This window comes from Daucus carota, chromosome 9, assembly GCF_001625215.2.
Source record: "Daucus carota subsp. sativus chromosome 9, DH1 v3.0, whole genome shotgun sequence".
Lineage (NCBI taxonomy): Eukaryota > Viridiplantae > Streptophyta > Magnoliopsida > Apiales > Apiaceae > Daucus > Daucus carota.
In genome coordinates this window covers 39,955,491-39,976,819 of record NC_030389.2, presented here as the reverse complement: position 1 = coordinate 39,976,819, position 21,329 = coordinate 39,955,491, and the positions used below count along the sequence as shown (strand labels likewise).

The following is a 21,329-nucleotide window of genomic DNA, read 5'->3' as shown; positions in this document are numbered from 1 at the left end:
GCGAAGTACGCGCACAAATATTAATTATCTACATGTTATTATGAGAAGTAATTTATAATTATAATATCCGTCAGTAATATTTTGTTTTGTCACCATCAAAAATCTGTTGAAATTTATAAAAATTAAATAGAATATCAACAATTTCCGTGTGCGAAGCACGGGCAAAAAGCTAGTTTGTTAAATAATACGGTGTCATAGAATTGGTTGAGTAATAATTTCAATCATTTTAATCAATCAAAAATTCAACCACTTTGATCTTTAATTTTTTTAATTTTATCTAGTAGGTTATCGTTAACAACATATACAATTAGTTTCAAAAAAAAACCACATATGCACTTAACTATGGAAAGTATTTATTACTTTATGAGTTTTTAGGTAGTGATATAAAAAATAAAAATTCAAATTATTCGGTAAAGTCTTTGTCTAACAATTAATCACATAATCTAAAATTTATCATGATATTTATCGTTTATATCATATCATAGTATTTAATTTATTAGATTTATCATATTAAATTTAAAATATATATTATGATTAATCGAATTTCAAAATCTGGATCGATATGATATTTAACGATATGCGATTTTCAGAAAATGGTTGGCATCGCCATGACTCGCCGAATAAAATGTTGGTTACCACAGTGTTGTTGCTGAAGAGTGTTATGTAAACACACTCGTGACTCGTATGCTTTCTTTAAACACTCACCCTTTCACAGATATGAAGGACTAATTACACTTTGGCTGAAACTTTATGCTTCTTGGGATGATTTCATCTTCAACCACACCAAACCAGTCGCGAAAAGTGCCAATGCAATAGTCTGATCTTGTGTGCTCGTTCTGTTGCTACTCATTTCAGTACATCAAGCATATCGTACAAACATGACTCCCATTTTCGCGCAACATTGCTCCTGTAACCTCCGGTTAGCTCGTTGCCTCGGAATGAATAACAAGACAAAAACTACATGAATGAAAAAAACAAGACATAAACTAGAACTAGACTAATTTATAATAGCACAATTAGTAACTTAACTAACATTGATTAGCAATCAGAAAATTTAACGAGTCGACTGCAGAATTTGCCAGAATCTCATATTAATGCTAATTGGTTTCCAGAAATCACAAGAGCAGAGTAAGACGGTCCAAACTCAAAAGGCAAGGATACAAGCAAAGAGAAGAAGACCTATTGTTTCAAAGCAGAATTCTAAGCTAATATAGCCTGATAAATTCTTTATAGTGTCATGAAAATAGATTAAACAATACATTCTGAAAACTCGAAATACATAAAAACAGTTGGATGTAAAGACTAAGAGCGTCTCCAGCAGTGTCCTAGTGAGGTAGATACATGAAGCGCAAACCATCCCCTCACAAGCATGTTCATCTTAGTTGGTAACTCAACCAACAATGATTAGTAATTAGAAAAAAATTAATGAGTTAACTGCAGAATTCGCTAAAATGTCATACAGTATCAGAGCTTATTGGTATCCAGAAATTGGAGTAGCAAAATAATGCACTGAAGGGTAATGATCTACGCAAACAGAAGAAAAATACTGTCTCACGACACAATTAAGGGTAATTAAGTATTACAATGTCATGAAAATAGATTGAACAATGCATCATGAAAAGTGGAAATACAATAAACAGTTGGAATTAATGACTAGCCTTCTCAAACTTTCAGTTTTCTACTTGTTTTGCAATCAAACATCAACTTAATCAATAAAACAATAATGGAAAGAAAGAAAGTGGAACAGATGATGCAAGCGATCATAGCTAGGCCTGGCGAGTTGGATAGTACAACATATATTCCCGCTATAAAGGTCAACATCATTGCTACAACAGAAACGATGTTGAGACCTGTTGATGCAGCATCAAATCTCGACACTTGTTTGGGATTATCATACAATGATGAAACAAAGTAGATAAACAGAGAAGTTATTGATAGTGCAAGAGCTGATGCATCAGATACCATAAATATTTGGAAAGCTTTTTTCTTCGAAAGAAGTACCAGTCCTTCCTCAGATTCTCCACTTTGATGGTATCCTCCGGGCATGGTGAACCCGACAGTAAAAGTCACTGTTGTGATAAGTGCGGTGACTATTATCTGTGTGGTGGTCCTCTCCCTGTATCGCTTAGTCTCTTCTTTCATCTCTTCAAGCTCTTTATTCATCATTACCTTTATTTGTCTCATGAATTCTGCATCTTTTAAGGCCCGAGTACTTGCGGGCACTGCACTTTTGAAATTTTCCAATGTCCCTTTAGTGCGACTTCCAGGCCAAAACTTAATTTGCTGAGTAGCTTGGATATCATTAAGTAGTATTTTGATTTTCACCTACAAAGGATTATCAAAAAATTCGACCAAAATTTTAAAATATCTTATACACAGATATAATAAAAAACTTATAACTTTCATTTAGATAAAAAAATGTATATGATGTCCATAGTTTGCTTTCATTTGATCAAAGGCAGGGAATCTTTCTGTTGCTGCTTAAGTTAACCATAAACGTTCAATATCTAAACAGATGCATTAAACATGATAGCGAAGAAAATGGTAGATGGGTGGTCAATGGAGGAGATTGCAAAGCAGGCATCTAACCTTCACTGCAGTATGAGAATGATCAGGTCTAGCCCAACCACTAAGGTTGTGTTCACTTCGCATGAATGGAATGGATATAGGAATGGAATTGGAAAGGAAAGGAATGCTTATTCCATTCCATTCACCCGAAGTGAACAGAGCCCAGGAAAACTCATAAATTTAAACAGCTAAAGATAAGACCACAAAAAGAGGGCTTTTTTAACTCAACCACCAGTATAAAGCACAATTTTGTTATCGTAAATAGAAGAACAAGAAAATCAGTTTTTGACATACCTGATCGGCTGTGACTTTGTCTTGAAAATATAACATGTCAAATGGAGTCCAGTCTTGGTTGTTTTCTGCCATTGTATTGACCCTTTTATGTTTAATGAGGTCCGGGACAAAGCAACCATGATAAATAAGCAGATGGAGGGGTGTATCGCCATTGACATCCTTGGCATTCAGAATCTTGTCAGTACAACTTTCTGGACAATAAGCTAAGATACTCTGTATCATATCTTTGTTGCTTTGAACCACTGCGATATGTAATATATTTTGACCCTTATCATTAACAGCTACACATGATAAATCTGGCAATAAATTCATCAATAAGATTAATGTAGATGTATATCCTTGTTTGGCTGCTAGCATGAGCGGTGTTTCTACACTTGCTCCGTACAAAGGTTTGTATTCAACATCTACTTGGGCTTGCACAATATCATCAACTATTGAATCAAAATTGTAAAATGCCGCATAATGAAGTGCTGTCCACTTCGTAAATGTTTCATAAGTGACAAGATGCGCGTCATATTTTAGGAGCGCGAAAAAAATTTCTGGTAAAGAAAATAAAACTTATGTTAGAATAGTGTCTAGCAAATTAGGCAACAAGTGAAAGAGTTACTCAACATTTATAAATAACATTTTATACAAAATCGGTTTCAGAACCCACCCCCTTCAATGTAAATTGTAAATCAAGCAGATACGAAATAGATGAGTTCTTAAGATGGAAGATCTGGTAATGGAAGTTACAAGTAGTTTAAGAAAAGATCTTGAAGATATATTGCATACCTTTATTGCCCCGTTTAATAGCATCAATTAGGAGGGAATGACCTGCATATTTAGTTTTTCCAGCTTCGTATTTTTCACAGAGTGCTTTGACAATACCCTTGTACCCTTCTTTGCATGCTTTGTGAATTAGAGACTTGAGATCACTCCTTTTCCTTTCAGACATAGGTTCATATGCCGGATCTTCTTTTAGTATCAACTTAACCACGTCCAGTTGATTTTTGTGCACTGCTAGACTTAAGAGAGTTCGATTTTCGTGGTCAGTTCTATCAAATAAAGCTTCAAAATTCTTATTTGGTGCATCCTTTAGAAGAGATGAACTTTTGGCCGAACCCATGAGTACCATAACTATATCTTTGTCGTTTTTTCTTGCTGCAAGTGTTAATCCAGAAGTTAAAATCAAAGCACCTATTAGCGGAACCAGAAATCAAAATGACCACGTGCAGAAAACTTCAAAGTAATCAATTTCTTTTACCTATTATCTCAACTGAAAAAATATATTAATTTTTGAGGATATAATATGTCAGAAAATATTTTTTAAAGGAAATCCCTTTAGTCTGGGCTCGGAGTTGAGCCTGGATTAGCCTCCCCAGTTCCGCCATTGATTATTGGTACATAAACATATACTGCAGTATGCATACCTTGATTGAGTTGGCTGATAGCAGCATGCAGAGCAGTTGTACCTGCAGGGCCATCCAAGGATGGACCTGTGCAATTTTTACAAATCATCTTGACTATATCATTGTACCCCGACTTTGCTGCAAGGTAGACTGGAGTATAGCCTCCTGAATTTTGAACGTGTCCATCATTTGGATCGGCTTTCACTAACCGCTTGACAGTAGCCACATCACCACTGGTCACAGCTCGGTGCAAGGCAGTGTCCCCCATGTAATTTGCTTTCCTCAAAAAATCTTCAACACCACTAAGTGAATTATGAGAATCATCAGTAGCCGTAGAAGGCAAACTACGTCTGGCTGCATCGATGAGGATCTCAACCACTTTAGTGTATCCGCGGCCTGCTGCAAGGTGAAGTGCAGTCTGCTTATACTTATCCAGCTTGACCAAGAGGTTTTTGTCCGAAAACTCCCTCAAAATGAATTGCACCCGGGGTTCCATATTTTCATTCAAGCATGCATTGTGAAGGATAGTTCTTTGGTCATCTGTGCTCGGTTGATCAGCTATCTTTGCCAATTCCGCTATGGCCTTAGTATCTCCGGCCAAAGCAGCAGCAAACAAAGCATCAATATCCATAATTAGTCCTCCCAGGAGAAACTTATGCACACTCAATTGTTCCACCTGCTCGATTGATCATGCCACTTGATCAAGGTTACTTATCTTCTATATAAATGCATTCTTGCTAGTGATGGTGTTGACTAACACAGTGAAAATCCAAATAAACAAAGACTTGTGCCTAAAATAAGCAGTCAGATCCATCTCATACGGTCTCTTGATCAACCAATAATCCACAAGTCCGATTTAAAATAAAGAAAACTTGTTAATTAAGGAAAACAAGTAAAAATAAGAAGCTGCAACCACCATTCCTGAGCGCTTACCTACTACTCATAAATAAAAGTCAGCATTCAACGGTAAGTATCCTTGATTAAGGATTTAGGTCCAACTTAAGTATTGAAGTGCTAAAACATACTTCATGTCCCTCACATTTCCTTACAGTTTCTCAACAACACGAATAACAAACTTATTAAAATACAGAATTTTATACGTTAATGAACTCAAAATCGGAAATTTTCGCCACCCGAGTTATTGAAATCACTCGTAGATTAACATATCAAAATTTTACTTCAATTCGTGAAGTTTTGATTTTTCATATTTTTAATTATTTTAAAAGTTTAGTTATCAAGAAATTGGAATTTTTTAGTTCAGGAAGCTAAAACATACACATAAACGAAGGACAAATGAATTAATTTTCTCTTATCATAACCATAATTTTAGCAGCAGATACCTAGCTGCATGAATGCACACTCAATAGATTGATATGCCTGATGCTTTTACCGGAGTAAATGTATCTTGCTGCTGCTAATCATTCAGCATTACCCATCCAAATATTTGCATGCTTGCTGTTGATGGAGTTGACTAACTTAGTATACTGAAGCACTCAATAATTGTATAAATGGTACCTAGAAGAACTAGCCTGCAGATCCATTTCATACGGCTTCTTTATTTCATAATCATCTACCTGCTCCAGGTTGGTTGTAAATTTATGAAAAAACTGTAAATCATTCGTACCAAATCAAATGCAACCTCTGTAGTCTGTTCCTAACAACCATTTAGTTGACCTGCAAAAAAAGAGAGCCACATTTGCCATAAGTGAACTAAGTTAAATTCCGATTTTCTTTGCAACCGCCCTGTTTTACTCCCTCTTTATTTCAAACTAACAGCAGTTATTTTTTTTAAGTAGATTATATTTTAAGGGTCATGTTCGAGCACGATCGGACTGCCCAATTGGTGGGTTTATCCTCTGTTCTCCTGAGAACCCAGAGAACCCTTACCACCTTATTTCTAGTACTCCCTCCGTCTGTTACATTGGGGAAAGAGGCTCGGCACGCATTCTAATGCTCTTATAAAATATAGTTTCATAGATTATTTTGAACCTTTTTTTCTTTTGAATTCAAGAAAAAGTTACAGAACTATGTTTTATACGCGTCTTAAAATGCGTGTCGGCTGTCGAGCAATGCAAAAAAAGTGTAAAGAAATGAGAGGGACAGATGCAGTATTAGTTAGGGTTCTGCACACATGAAAAAAATGTCTTATTTATGTATTATTTTTGAACACACACAACGATGAAAAAACATGTATTTAGATTTAGATCCTCAATATCTATATAAAGTATAGGGTTCTATGTAAAATATAGGGTTCTGCTGCACAACCTTAGTGTTCTATGGTTCTATGTAAAGCATTGTTCTCTTTTGAGCACTATATTTCATATCATATTGTTTAATTACAGTTTTTTTTTGAGTAATTTACTTACAGTTTGTTAATAAGAAAAGTATAGATTAACCGGATAAAAAACAAATAATCATTTTAAATAATGCTAATTAATTTACGAGTTGGTTGGCAGACAAGAGATACTGTGTAAAGGAATCTTACTGCAGTGTAAATACATTTACCAGTTTGAAACAGTGACTAACATTCTGAGACTTTCATTTTCTTACTTATCATACAATCACACATCATCTTAATTACTAAAACAGTAATTGAAATAAAGAAAATAGAGCAGATGATGCAAACTGCCAAGGCGAGGCCTGGTGAGTGCGATAGCACAACATATATTCCGGCTATGAAGGTCAAAATCATTGCCATAACAGAAACGATGTTGAGCATTGTTGAGGCAGCGTCGAACTTCCACACCTGTTTCGGATTATCATACATTGATGACATGAAATAGATGAACAGAGAAGTTACGGATAGTGCTAGAGCTAGTGCATCCGATACCATAAATATATTGAACGCTTTTTTCTTCGAAAGAAGGACGAGACCTTCTTCGGGTTCTCCACTTTGGTGGTATCCGCCTGGCATGGCAAATCCTACGGTAAAAGTTACTGTTGTGATAAGTGCGGTAACTACTATTTGTGTGGTGGTTCTTCCTCGGTATCGTTCAAGCTCGTCTTTCATTTCCTTAATCTCTTTTTTTCTTAGTTCTTTTATACGCGTCCTGAATTCCACATCTTTTAGCCACCGTGTACTTGAAGGCACTAAACTTGTGGGATTATTCGACCTCCGCTTAGTAATTATGTGCCAAAACTTCTGGTGCTCAGTAGCTTGGGTGTCATCAAGTAATTTTTTGATTTCCGCCTGCAGAGGAAAAAAATTAAAACAATCACATCAAATTCTTCAATATATTGTTGAGAACCCGTCCATCTAAAACTCCTCACTCGAAATCCAATTTTTTTGGTTGAAGAGTGGATTACAGACGCCCATCGTGAGGGCTTGAGACCTCAGTCAAACCAAAACTCTGATACCATGTTAAAAACCAATCCATCTTGTTGAAATATAGCATTAGATTCATTTGGGATCTTCTTCTAACATCTTTAGGTTTTAGATGGATTGGTTCTCAACATGGTATCAGAGCTCACTTTATGGTGATGCAATTATATATCCTTTGAGCTGTTTGTGTGGGATTGTAACTTTAAGAAAATTAGTTTTTGTGCGTACCTGATCAGCTATGACTTCGTTTTGGAAATATAACATATCTAAAGGAATCCACTTTTCGTGGTTTTTGGCGAGGAAATCAACACCCTTGTGTTTGATGAGCTCTTTGACGAAGCAACCTTGAGATATAAGTAGATGGAGAGGTGTATTACCATTCTCATCCTTAGCATTCAGAATCTGGTTTGTACAACTTTTTGGACAATATGCTAAAATGCTCTGTATCATAACTTTGTTGCTTTGAACCACCGCGATGTGTAGTATGTTCTGAAGCTTATGATTAACTGCGACACATGATAAAGCTGGCAATAATTCCATCAGTAGTATCACCGTAGAAGTATATCCTCTGTTGGCTGCTAGAATAAGGGGTGTTTCTACCTTGGCTCCATACATAGGTTTCCAGTAAACATTTTCTTGGGCTTTTACTATAGCATCAATTATTCGATCAAAATTGTAGAATGCGGCATAGTGAAGTGCTGTCCACTTTGCATAAGTTTCATGAGTTGCAAGATGTTCATCATACTTCAACAGAGCATAAACCAGTTCTGGGAAAAAAATGGAAGAGTTGTGTTAGAGTAGATCGAGTTAAGTAATGAAGCACTTCCTATTTCAAATTTTAAAATTGTTAAGTGACTAATTCTTCCAAAACCTCAAAGGTGCTCTGGTACCGTGTCAACTAACCAATTCTCCTAAATATCAAGATGTTGGGAGGAGGCTTACGAGGATCGTATTATATTTAGATAAAAATGTATCCTCAAAAAATGGAAGCTGCAAACATTCATGATAAGAGTTGTGAAGACACATATTGCATACCTTTATCGCGCCCTTTAATAGCTTCAAGTAGAAGGAAATGACCTGTATGAACAGTCTTCTTTCCAGATTCGTATTTTTCACAGAGTGTTTTGACAACGTTGTTGTACCCTTCTCTGGACGCTAGGGAGATTAGAGACTTGAGATCACTATTTTTACTTCCAGTAACACGAAATGCAGGATCTTCTTCTAATATCAACTTGACCACGTCCAGATGATTTTTGAGCACTGCTAGACTTAAGAGAGTTCGATTTTCGTGGTCAGTTTTATTGAATAAGGCTTCAATCGGCACCTTCTTCAGAGCTGATGAACGTTTGGCCGACTCCATAAGTACTATAACTATATCTTTGTCATTTACGTTTGCTGCAAGTGTTAATAAGCAGGCTTAAATTAAAAATTGAGTGCTACACTGCCATTTAATGGTACATATATATATACATGCATCATATACAAACCCCTGAATACAAATCAAGACAAACTAGATCTATATGACATCATCCATCCATAAATGACATTATCCACATAGGCCCATCTCCGACCCCACTCAATCCACCTCAGACTCATTACAGTATCACTAAGGCTCCCAAAAAAAATCTAAAAGGTTTCCGACAAACTAAAGAGCCGATACTTAACCCCGCCCCGTCTCACTATCCCCCCCCCCCCCAAAGTCCACCCTCCCAAAAATCTACCATCATCTTCAAAACATTAATTTGTATTTTATTTTGTATTCAGTAGTTTGTATCAGAGTAATACTCTCTATATCTCGTACCTTTATGGAGTTGACTAATAGCAGCATGCAGAGCGGTTGAACCTTCAGGGCCATCTAACGACGGAGCTGTGCAAGTTTCACAGATCACCTTGACTATATCATTGTAGCCTAATTTAGCCGCAAGGTACACTGGAGTAAAACCTCCATGATTTTGAACATGTCTATCATCTGGATCCGCCTCTACTAACCGCTTAACAGTAGCCACAACGCCCTTGGTCACCGCTTGGTGCAAGGCCGTGTTCCCCATGTAATTTGTTTTCCTCAAAAATTCCTCAAACCCGCCAACTCGACTATGAGGATCATCAGTAGCCGTACAAGGCAAACTACGTCTGGCTGCATCGATGAGGATCTCGACCACTTTAGTGTAACCACGACCCGCTGCAAGGTGAAGTGCAGTTTGTTCATGCTTGTCCACCTTGACTAGAAGGTTCTTGCTGGCCAACTTGTTCAAAATGAATTGCACACGTTCTACATGTCCATCCATGCAAGCACTATGGAGGATAGTTCTATCATCTTTGCTCGGCTCATCAGCTGCCATTGCCAATTTCGCAATTGCATTAGCATCTCCAGCAATGGCATCCGCAAGCAAAGCGTCTATATTCATTATAGCAGCAGATACCTAGTTGTATGAGTGCACACTCAATAGATGAGTTGCCTGATATTTGATGTTGGTCGGTTTTAGGCGGTCGGTTTTGTCAAACTTTTGTAGTGATGGTTCTACTGGAGTAAATGTATCTTGCTGCTGCTGATAATTCAGCATTACCTATCAAAATATATACTTGCATGCTTGCTATTGCTGGTGTTGACTAACTTAGTATACTGAAACACTCAATAATTATATAATCGTACCTAGAACAGCCAGCAGATCCATTTCATACGGCCTCTTAAATTCAGAGTATTAATCTACCTGCTCCAAGTTGGTTGTAAATTTATGAAAAAACTGTTAAATCCATCGTACCAAATCAAATGTGTTCCAACAACCATTTAGTTGACCTTAAAAAAAACACTTCATTTATCGTCAGGAACCGAGTTAAATTCTGATTTTCTTTAGAACCACCCAATTTACATGTTATGTAACGGAAAACATTGAAAATATATAACAAAAAGAATACGTAGGTTATTTTAAAAATATTTATAAGATTTTTAAAATTATATAAAAGTAAATTATATATATATTTAAAATTAGATCAATTGGGATCAAGCAAAAATATAAAACAGTAACGGAACGTGTAGTTCAGAATCTTAAACAAAACAAATACGCATACTTAACCCACTCTTGCTTGAGTAAGAAGCGAAGTGCACTGACCACAGAATTATTTATAATATTTTTTGTGTATTGTTTTTTTATTTTTAATTTTTTTCAATGAATTCGGAACTGAAAAAAGTTAAGTGTAGAAACTTTTCAAAATAAAATATATTTTTCATATTTCATTATTCTTTCCTACCATTTGTAACTATATTTCAATAAATATTTTTTAATATAGTACTTTTACAATTTAAATTCCTCCACTTTTTAAGTACATTTAGTTTGCTGGCGTGAGCTCAACCCGGTGCGCATTCGAAGGGTTGCGGCTGCGGGTTCTTACGTTAAAAAAAAAAATTAAGAAAAGATAACTTTAAATTTTCAGTATGATATTTTTAGCTCATTAGAAATTTTCTTCCAACATAATCAAAACTAAAATAACAATTTTATTGTAAATTTTCATCATCTATAATTTAAAATTTAGAAAAGTAAAATCAAACTATTTAAGAGGCGTCCTTTGCATAAATATGCTATGGATTATGTCACGGAGCTGGATTTTCTATACACAAAAAACATATACTTGAAGATTCTGCACGAGCGATGTATATGCTCACTGAAGTAGTTGCCTAAAATTATTTTATAGAAACCTTTTGATATGTCATATGAGTAAGAAATTTCATCTTTGTCAACAAGAAAGTTAATCTACTTATATCTACTTCTACTTACATGTATAATAGCCCAACACGTTCGTGTCAAGCCAACTCAGGACCTCATCTCCGATACAAATACATCACTCAAAGTCTCAAACCACTTGAACTACACAAACAATTAGCTTGTTATTCAAAAGCATTAACCACATACTTTAAAACTTTTGTATTTATATTCGTTTCCGTATCTTATTTATTTGAGATAAGTTATTATTTCAGTCAAGTCTCATATATTGTTTACATGATAGATTAATATCTATAAATTAATTATTTACGTAAATAAATTTAAAATTGAAAAAAAATATGAATAATCGGGTTCGAGTCATGATTCAGGTTTCTAAAAATAGATATAATTCATATTTGAATAAAAATGAACGAATTCAAATCTAATTACCTAATAGTTTAAACGAGCACCGATACAATATTATACTCCCTCCATTTCAAAATAATAGTCGCTTTGACTTTGTGCACGTATTTTGAGGTGTAAAAAAAGCGTATTTTTACACATTATTTTTAAAAATTTCTTTTTCTGAATAAAAATAGAGATGTTAAATTTTTATTCAGAAAAACAAAATTTCAAAAATAATGTGTGGAAGTATGTTTTTTTTACACCTCAAAATACGTGCACAAAGTCAAAGCGACTATTATTTTGGAATGGAGGGAGTAGAAATTTTAAGTCATTAATGTGAGAAATAAACACAAAAACTGAGGTTTAAGCGAGCATCTTTGAAAGGAAAATTAATAGGCTTTCGAAATGGACTATGTCATATTAATTTCTTTTATTATAAAAGGCGATTTATAAATAGATTACAATATTTTGGAGAACACGAAATAAGGTAACTGAAAGAATATTCATATTTAGAATATTTTTTTTATTTAAAACTATGAATTCAGAATTTGATGTGTAAATCTTTTTAAAAAAAATTATAAATATAAGAATAGTGATAATACTTCAAATTTTGTGTCAGAAAATATATCTAAACGATGTCATTTTGATGATATATGTATTTGAAATACTGTAACTTGTGATATGAAGGTGAATTTGAAGAAATTTTATATTGTTAATCAAAAGTCGACAGAAAAATAAAAGGATAAGACACGTCAAAGGTGTCAGACTTTTTTGTGGTGCAATTATACGGTTAGTAGTTCAATTGATACTTTTATAATAAAATAAGGTATATGTCTTTTTACATACAACATATGTTATAATTTTTATTTATACAAAATGTGTGCAACATATGCTAAAAAGAATGTGCTGATGATTTGCTCCATCATGTATCACTTTAACAATTATGCAAACGTGCTCTCAAAAAAGAAGAAATAAATGTAAGGCAACGCGAACCACACATCTTCATTTAATCATGATTTAGGTTATCTTAATTCACATATGAAGAACAGGTTTTCATCAAAATCATGGTATATTAGTTGAAATAATTTAATAATTTCAACAATAAATTACAGATACTTTTAATGAGGTATAGTATATTTAAAATCCAAAAGTTTCAGTATTAATTTCGAATATAATTTTGACCATATATAATTTGATAATGGTCTGTATATCCTAACGAATTTGAATATAGAAATATCAGTTCAAATGTAGTTTTTGATCCATATTTTTTTAAAAAAAATATGCTCCCTTCATCTCATTTTAAGTGACCTTATTTGACTTTCACGGAGATTAAGAAAAATGTAATAAAAAAAGAGTAAATTTAGTTGGAAAGTGGGTAAAGTGGTGGAATATATCAAAATTTAATAATAGATTTGAGATAGTGGAGGTAAGTCGTGAGTGTAATAGTGTTTATTAAATAAAAAAAAGTATAAAATAGAGAAGTATTTGGTGTAATAGTGAAAAGTAGTGTTTAAAAATAGTAAGTACAATAAGTTCATTATTTTAGAGATATCCCAAAAAGGAATAAGGTTCATATAAATTGGGACAGAGGGAATAGTACTTATTATTACTATTAATGCTATTAGGTTGCAAATATTACATTTTTCATATTTACATATTTTGTCAAAAAATAAAATGTAATAGTTACGCTCGAAACAATATGATGACACACAGATATTATTTAAAACAAATACAAACTCAAGACCCGTAATAGAACAATATGATGACACATGAATATTATTTAAAACATAATAAAAACTAGAAGCACGTGCCTCGCACGGGCTTTTATGCTAGTTTACTTTTATCATTGACATAACAGGGGAAGCCAAATACTCCTATTATAAATCAACAGTCAACGGAAATACATATTTTTCAAACATCGTGCAACTTAACACCTTTAAAAAACGTATAGTACAATTTTTCTTTGACCACTCGGATAATAAACACGAAACCAAAGAACTTTCAACTGTCATGAAATATGGCATGACATGAATAAGCTGTGACGTACGCGATCTTGTTACATATAGCAGGGTAGGGGTGAACAAAAAACCGATTAACCCGCCAAACCGACCCAACCTGCCCCTTATTTCGGCCGAACAAATCGAACCGTTCAAAACCGAAAAATAAATGGGTTCGTTTTTTATTAAACCGAATAAATTGGGTTGGGTTAGGGTTTCTAAATTATTAACCCCTACCCAACCCGAACCAACCCGTTTACAACAATTTAGTTCAAAATTAAATTTATAGCACTCTCATAACAACACAGCAGTGAGATGAGTTTCAGATCATGGAGTTTCAGACATAAGTCTCTCGATCCAGTAGGTTAGTTTCACCCTTTTGGCCCTGCCCTGTTAAGTTTTTATTCATAGACACACACACACTAATTGGCAGGAAGCAGATAAGCATTAGCAATCTACATAGAGAGGAGGTGTGAAACAATATAGTAATAATCATTACAAACTAGCAGCAATGTTCTGCAACACACATCTGCTTACTTGTTTTCTTTAAACCCGATGAACCCGACCATATCCGACCCTACCCGATATACGAATAATAGGGTAGGGTTAAAAATAATTTTGAGGGTTAACGGGTTGGAATTCTTATAAACCGACAATATTGGGTTGGGTTGAAATTTTGCCACTAACCCGGCCAACCCGACCCGTGTTCACCCCTATAGCAGGGTATTTGCGAACACTCAATGGGCGTTTAGTGGTATGGGATCATGTTCGTACAAACGCAGAATCATAATTACTCACTTGATCTAAGTATAATTTGTAATTTATTTGACATTTTTCGAATAAAAGATTGAAATTTTTAACTAAATCTGTCGACCTCTCTCTCTCTCAAACCCTAGCCTCCATTAAAAATTTCTGAGGGGGCTTCCATCGGTTTTTACCGGTGGAAAGCCCCGATTTCTTTTTTCCGTTTCGTGTTTGAAATCTTGTTTTCCTTTTAATAAGTTTCCAATTTATTTGAGTTTTGTTAGTCTCTCCTTTTTATGAGAGTTGGTTTTTTTGTTTTTGGTGTGTTTTGATATTATCTATGACCGAGGTTATAGATCGGCATGATTTTTATGAGTTTGATTCAGGTTTGAAGGTTATTATGGAATCGCATTTATGGTTGATTGTTCAGAACAGTCAGGTGAAAGTCAATCCGGTGAAAATCAATCAGGTGAAAACGAGTACATATGTTGAAATCATCTTCAAATCGTTTAGTTGTCTGTCTGAAAAGGAAGGATTCAACAGCGATATAATTCAGCATCTGTCCAATTTCGATTATATTTGTAGATACCGTATGGATTTTAATTAATGAATTCATTCCTTTTTATCAAAAAAAAAATTTGTTAAAGCATATCAAGTCTTTTTTTATGGGGTGCTCATCTTTGGGACAAAGAGTCGAACTTGAGATTTTTGTCAAACCAGAGCTTTGATATTATGTTGAGAATCAATTCTCCTAGAATTTCAAAATGTTAGAAGAATGGTTTCATATAAAAATGATAATCGGAATGAGTTCACCATGACGGAAATCACAACGAAATCAATGTATGTGATATTATCATCGTTGACTAAATTTATGAGTTCTTTATTTATATATTACAAATTTATCAATTAAATTCTATATTTAAAATTATTGAAATTTTTGAAGTATAAGCTAGTAGATTTAAGGGTTTGAAATTTATAATATTTTATAATTCAAAATATAAATTTTTAATTTATATTAAGCCAAATTTCCGTAATAGACTACTGAGTCGCCAAACCCTCTACAAGACCTGACTCTTTTCGAGATGATAATTGCACCATTACTCTATAATGGGTTGTCATAATATCACTCACCGGATAATCTATAATGGGTTGTCATAATATCACTCACTGGATAATCTATAATGGGTTGTCATAATATCACTCACCGGATAAAACAAACACAGTAATCCAATCATAATCGCGACAATACTAAAAGGGAATTGTACCTCAGTTCGCCTGAAAACAGTGTAATATCGAATGAGAGGAGAGAGAGACAGAGAGAAGAGGAGGTTACAGCTAGGATTTGTGTTGTATGTTACATATGTTTTTGTTTCATTTTATAACCAAAACGTGACTGAAATATATACACAAATCAACAAAAATAATTATTGGATATAATTAATTTAATGCAGAATATTTACCAACACATCAGTTACGATTTTCTATAACTGACACAATTTTTGTATATATAATATGCAAAAAATTCTGATTAACATTCACACTAAAATAATATTAAATTTATAATTATTTTTAATTCCATTGGATGAAAAAATTCATCACTTAAGACACTCGCATACGTGAGACGCCAAGACATTCGCCCTTCGACTAGAGTCATGACGAGGTTAGGCGGCGACGCTCGTGAGGCACATGATAATACCATGCACATTTACATGAAGCACACACCTCAGTAGTTGTGCAATACACTTGCATCTGAGGTAATATAAAGCCATCAACCTCCCATTCTCAAATTCATGTGCGATTCAAGTTATTACTACCTAAGCAAACTCATAACCCACTTCACTAGTCTTTTCAATTTAATTTATTTATCGATTACACTAAGAAAATATCTTATATCAAAATATCAAGATTTAAGTACTCATAACGATGAACAACTTCTGATTTCAAAATTTTCAAAATTACATCAAAAATATATTAAAATATGTCTCAAAATTTTCATTTGTTAACACTTGTCATGTAAAGTTACCATAAATTATAAATTATTGGTTTAAATCTATATGGGCTGAGAAGGTAATTGAAAGTTTGAGATGGAGACACTTGTGAGTTGTTTCTGCTTTTTGTGGGGAGCAAGGTGTCAAACTTTATTATTTTTATTTTCCTTTTCATATTCTCAAACCAAACGAAACTTCCAAAAACACACATTAGGCCGACGTCAAGTCCATCCATCAGAATCATGCGGTACCGATTAATAACCTCACATTTCAATACAGATTTTTAGCAAAATAGCCAAATGGTGAAATTTGAACTGTTTTATTACAATAATTAGCCTTAAACAGTCAATTTACAGATAACACACAACTATTATAAAACTTTTAAAACTGTAATAAATATATCTGATCTGTACTTTCTAAATAATTACACAAGAGCAACAAAATAAATAGCAAAACTCAAAAAAAAAAAAAAAAAGACAGAAAAAGCACAAATCATTTCTTATTGTCGTTTTCTTCACATTCATCTGCATCTATGTGAATTCCCCATACATGTACCATTATTTCTCACAGTTACACACACAAACATTATTCTGAGATTTTTTTTAATTGAATTTTCTAGGGTTTCATCCTCAATTTCTTTTGTTTATCCCTAAAATCAATTGATTGGTTTTTATAAATGCCGTGATCAATTTCTACTGTAAAAAAATACAGATCTTTTTGTTGGCCCCACCAACAATCAACACAAAATCAACCTCACCTTTAATCAAAATTTCAAGAATATTAATATTTGATATCAAAACATAAAGTTAGTATCTTTTGCTTATTTCTTTGGGATTTCTTCAAGATTTCCCCGAATTTCACGTCTCTATTTCGAATTTGATCTTGATCTTTTCTTGTTGATGGGTTATTCTTTTCTTGACACTTTCTTGATTAAAAATTCAAAAATTTAGCCTTTTTTGAGCTTTTGGCTCTCGGGTTTTGTCAATTGTGTGGCAATCATTGGGGATTAATTGCAAAAACCCATTTGGTAACAGTCGCAATGTTAAAATCTTGGAGGGCCCGTTTCACCGTTTTCACCAAGAACTGCGTATATTGTGTAAGTTTGGCTCATAATCTTGTGCTTTTCATTTAGGACTTTTCTCAAACATTTGTTGTACATATTGAAATTGTTTGTTTTTGGGTCTTGTTTGATTGTATTGAAACATGGGTTGTGTTTTTGGGAAGTGTTGTAGCAGATGTACATCGAATTCGGATGGGCATCCTTCGTCTTCTGATGGGCGGGCTTCGGATGATAAGGACTCTCCATATCATGGCCAAGGGAAACATATAATTGTAGATAGGTCTGTGGAGCCTGTTCCAGTGCCTTCCCATAATTTTGAGTTGGATTATACGGTGCTCACACAACGGGGATACTATCCGGATATGTTGAATAAGGAGAATCAAGATACTTTTTGTGTTAGGACTTGTATGCAAGGGGATCCTAATGTGCATTTCTTTGGAGTGTTTGATGGGCATGGTCAAACTGGAGGGCAATGTGCGGATTTTGTGAAGAGGAGGTTGGTTGAAAACTTGTTAAAGGAGTCTACTTTGGTGGATGATCCTGTTAAAGCCTATAATGCGGCGTTTTTGGCAACGAATGATGAACTACATGATAGTGAAATAGATGATTCAATGAGTGGTACAACAGCTATTACTGTTCTTGTTGTTGGTGATATGCTTTATGTGGCCAATGTTGGTGATTCAAGAGCTGTGATTGCTGTAAAGAAAGGTAATCAACTTGTTGCTGAAGATTTATCTTGTGATCAGACACCCTTTCGGAAAGATGAATGTGAAAGAGTTAAGCTTGAGGGGGCCAGGGTTTTGAGTGTTGACCAAGTGGAAGGACTTAAGGATCCAACTGTTCAAACGTGGGGTGATGAGGAGACCGAGGGCAGTGACCCGCCAAGGTTGTGGGTTCAGAATGCAATGTATCCTGGAACTGCCTTTACACGGAGTGTAGGGGATAGTTTGGCTGAAAAGATTGGCGTGTTTGCTGTCCCAGAGATAAAGACTGTTAAGCTGACACCTGATCATCCATTCTTTGTCGTGGCAAGTGATGGTGTTTTTGAGTTTCTCTCTAGCCAAACTGTGGTCGATATGGTAAGTAACAACTTCTCTTCTAAGCTTATTTGAAATAGTTCATCATTATATCTTGAGTTAATTAAGTTTATCGTATGAAGCTAGTTAATATATTTCTTTCATTTTTGCGTTTGTATATTGACATTTTACTTATTTAAGAATAGTACTTTTTATATTTTAAAGGCTATTTGCTAGGGATCTTTAAATTTTGGAGTGTGTTGCATGTTTTAAGTAGTGCATAGAGTATTCAGTTCCTTGGGACTTGTCTGAATAGTTATTCTGTGCAATATGTTGAAGCTAACATTTCTTTTATACTTAAATGTGATATGATTGGGTTATTTTCTTTTCAGCATATGAATCTACTTGACTGTTTTGTTACCATCAATGGAAGGATGGTGACATATTGGAATATAATAAATCCTTTTTGCAACTGTTTGCATTTCTTCCAAGTATTAATAACTTATAGGATATTAGACTATAGGTCCTTTTGAATAACTTGTTTCTTAAATATATTTGTCAGTCTTAAAAGTGGAAGAAAGGGATTGAACTGTAATTTGCTGTTACACTTGCTAATCTTGTACAGAAAACTAGTGTGCTCTTCCATTTTAACAGTGAGAACAAGGAACAATGGGATGTTTTTTCTTCGAACAAGTTACTATCAGACCGTAGTATATTCTTGTGTAATTTAAGAACTAAACATGAATGTTAACACTGCACAGGAGGTTCTTGCAAATGCAAGTACAGTTTCATGTCTTTAGTGGTCTATTTGGTTGGAGAGTATAAAATGATAAATTATGAAGGGAATAAAAAAGAAGGTGAAACAAATAATAGAAGAGGGAAAAGTGAAAAAATATTGAGTGCAAAATTTTCTATGATGAGATCTAAGAAGATAACTTAGGAAGTAGAAGTACAATGGAGAATTCTTTCGTAGGGATGGCAGAAAAAATTGATTCGAATGGATACCCGACCGTTTCGACCCGAATGGATCTTACCGAACCCGATATTTTGGATTTGGATTTGATTTTTAGACCCGAACGAGTTTGGATTTGGATTTGGATACTAGGTATTCCGTATCGAAACCCGACCCGAAATCCGAATCCGATCCAAACCCGATCCAAACCCGAAACTCGAAAAAAAATCCAAATATATATATGTATATGTATATGTATACTAATACACTTTTTTTAAATTTTAAATCTACTAAATTTTGTTTATATATACATAGGTAGAGTGTGAATGTGTATATTCTTGGGTTATAGTGACTTTTTTTGTTTAACTAATGAATTACTTTAAAATTTCATACTCCATATACTGAAGATTTGTGTTCAGAAATTATTAAATACGTTTCAAGATTTTATTAATGTGTAATACTTTATTATTAAAGTAGTTTAGTTTTAAATATAATGAAATTTAAGGGTGAAAAAATCAAAAATAATATTTCTACAATACTATATAAATTTCGGAATTCAGGTTTTGGATAAACCCGAACAAACCCGAACCCGATCCGAAACCCATGGATTTGGATTTGATATCTGAAACCCGATTGGATTTGGATTTGGATTTTAAAAATAATTTGGATTTGGATTTGGATATCTCAAATATCCGAACCGATCCAACCCGTTGCCATCCCTAATTCTTTGTCATCTGATGCAAGAGGTTCCTTGGCATATTATTGGAGCAGCCAAAATATATCTAGTATTTTGTGATGAAATTTAATAGTTTTAACTTATTCTGAACAAAGATTGCAGATTCTGTTTCTTAAGTGTTAGATGTAAGCAATTTTCCCCCACGCTGTTTAGGATTTGGTGTTATAATTGAAATCCTTCCAAGATATAAACCCAAATGGAAATTCTTACAAAGTTTTGTCGTTGTTAAAAATTATAAAATAACAGGGCAATCTTTTGCTTACTAAAAATGTGAATTATTGTTCATTCAAGGAGTGTACCTTAGCATGAAGTAAATTTTTGTTTGAACATCTGTTAGTTTTCTACATTACCCATTGGCTAACAAGGATAATAAATTACTGTAGTACAGCATATTATAGGAGGCCTTTTCTTTTCCTGGTTTTAGAAGTTTGCATAATAGGAAACTCAAAACAGTGCGATTATTCTCAATGTTTAGTTGTTTGCTTGCACTGAATCTCAACCTCTGTAATTCTACTACTGTTGGGACAGCTAGAGATATATACCGTTGAAACTACTGAAATCGTTTTGAGTATGATTCCCTTTCCTGGTTTCTTTTGTCTTGTACAGGTTGACAGAAATCGTCAAGATGCGTGTTATACAATAGCAAGAGAATCATACAAACTGTGGTTACAGCATGAGAATCGAACAGACGATGTAACACTTATCATTGTACATGTTGAAGGGTTATCGAATGTATGATACCTTGACTATATCTCCTGCTAATCACTGGCTCCTTGCATTCCAAGCCGATATACTGTATTGGTGTCTTTTGAATGATGAATGTATGTCAATTTTTTGGCAATTACAGGAGGCTAACACTAAACACTTGGTTTCTAACTTTCATGCTTATCAGTAACTTTTATGAAGGGTAAATGTTCAAAAGTGAGCTGTTTGTTGTTCCATATGTTTTAAATTACTTGTCCATTTCGGAGAAAAGAATGCATATTCAGAAAAATTAGTTTTTTTAGGAAACTTTTATTTATAGTCATATATATTGCGTTGACTAAATATAACATCTGGGATATAGTTAGAAAAACAAATCAAAAATGTCAGTGTAAAGTTGATTGTGATACACATAATGAACAACATTGGAAACTAACTTTATATATATATATATATAGA

At 34.0% G+C, this 21,329-nt stretch overlaps 3 protein-coding genes across 3 annotated transcripts; 1 reads left to right on the top strand and 2 right to left on the bottom strand.

Moving 5' to 3' along the window:
• Nucleotides 1-1,535: 1,535 nt before the first annotated feature.
• Nucleotides 1,536-5,115, bottom strand: LOC108200975 (protein ACCELERATED CELL DEATH 6-like). The gene is made up of 4 exons (XM_017369261.2): nucleotides 4,275-5,115; nucleotides 3,637-4,005; nucleotides 2,863-3,401; nucleotides 1,536-2,325 (listed from the first exon to the last, which is right to left on the bottom strand). The coding sequence occupies exons 1-4, from the start codon at nucleotides 4,882-4,884 to the stop codon at nucleotides 1,663-1,665; spliced, it is 2,181 nt and encodes a 726-aa protein (XP_017224750.1). The 5' UTR covers nucleotides 4,885-5,115; the 3' UTR covers nucleotides 1,536-1,662.
• Nucleotides 5,116-6,770: 1,655 nt separating this feature from the next.
• LOC108202154 (uncharacterized) lies at nucleotides 6,771-10,167 on the bottom strand. The gene is made up of 4 exons (XM_064084201.1): nucleotides 9,377-10,167; nucleotides 8,611-8,970; nucleotides 7,804-8,342; nucleotides 6,771-7,443 (listed from the first exon to the last, which is right to left on the bottom strand). The coding sequence occupies exons 1-4, from the start codon at nucleotides 9,978-9,980 to the stop codon at nucleotides 6,775-6,777; spliced, it is 2,172 nt and encodes a 723-aa protein (XP_063940271.1). The 5' UTR covers nucleotides 9,981-10,167; the 3' UTR covers nucleotides 6,771-6,774.
• Nucleotides 10,168-17,083: 6,916 nt separating this feature from the next.
• Nucleotides 17,084-21,107, top strand: LOC108200471 (probable protein phosphatase 2C 35). Its single transcript, XM_017368640.2, has 3 exons — nucleotides 17,084-17,500; nucleotides 17,629-18,543; nucleotides 20,775-21,107. Exons 1-3 carry the CDS (start codon nucleotides 17,444-17,446, stop codon nucleotides 20,904-20,906), a joined length of 1,104 nt encoding a protein of 367 aa, XP_017224129.1. The 5' UTR covers nucleotides 17,084-17,443; the 3' UTR covers nucleotides 20,907-21,107.
• The last annotated feature ends 222 nt before the right edge of the window (nucleotides 21,108-21,329 follow it).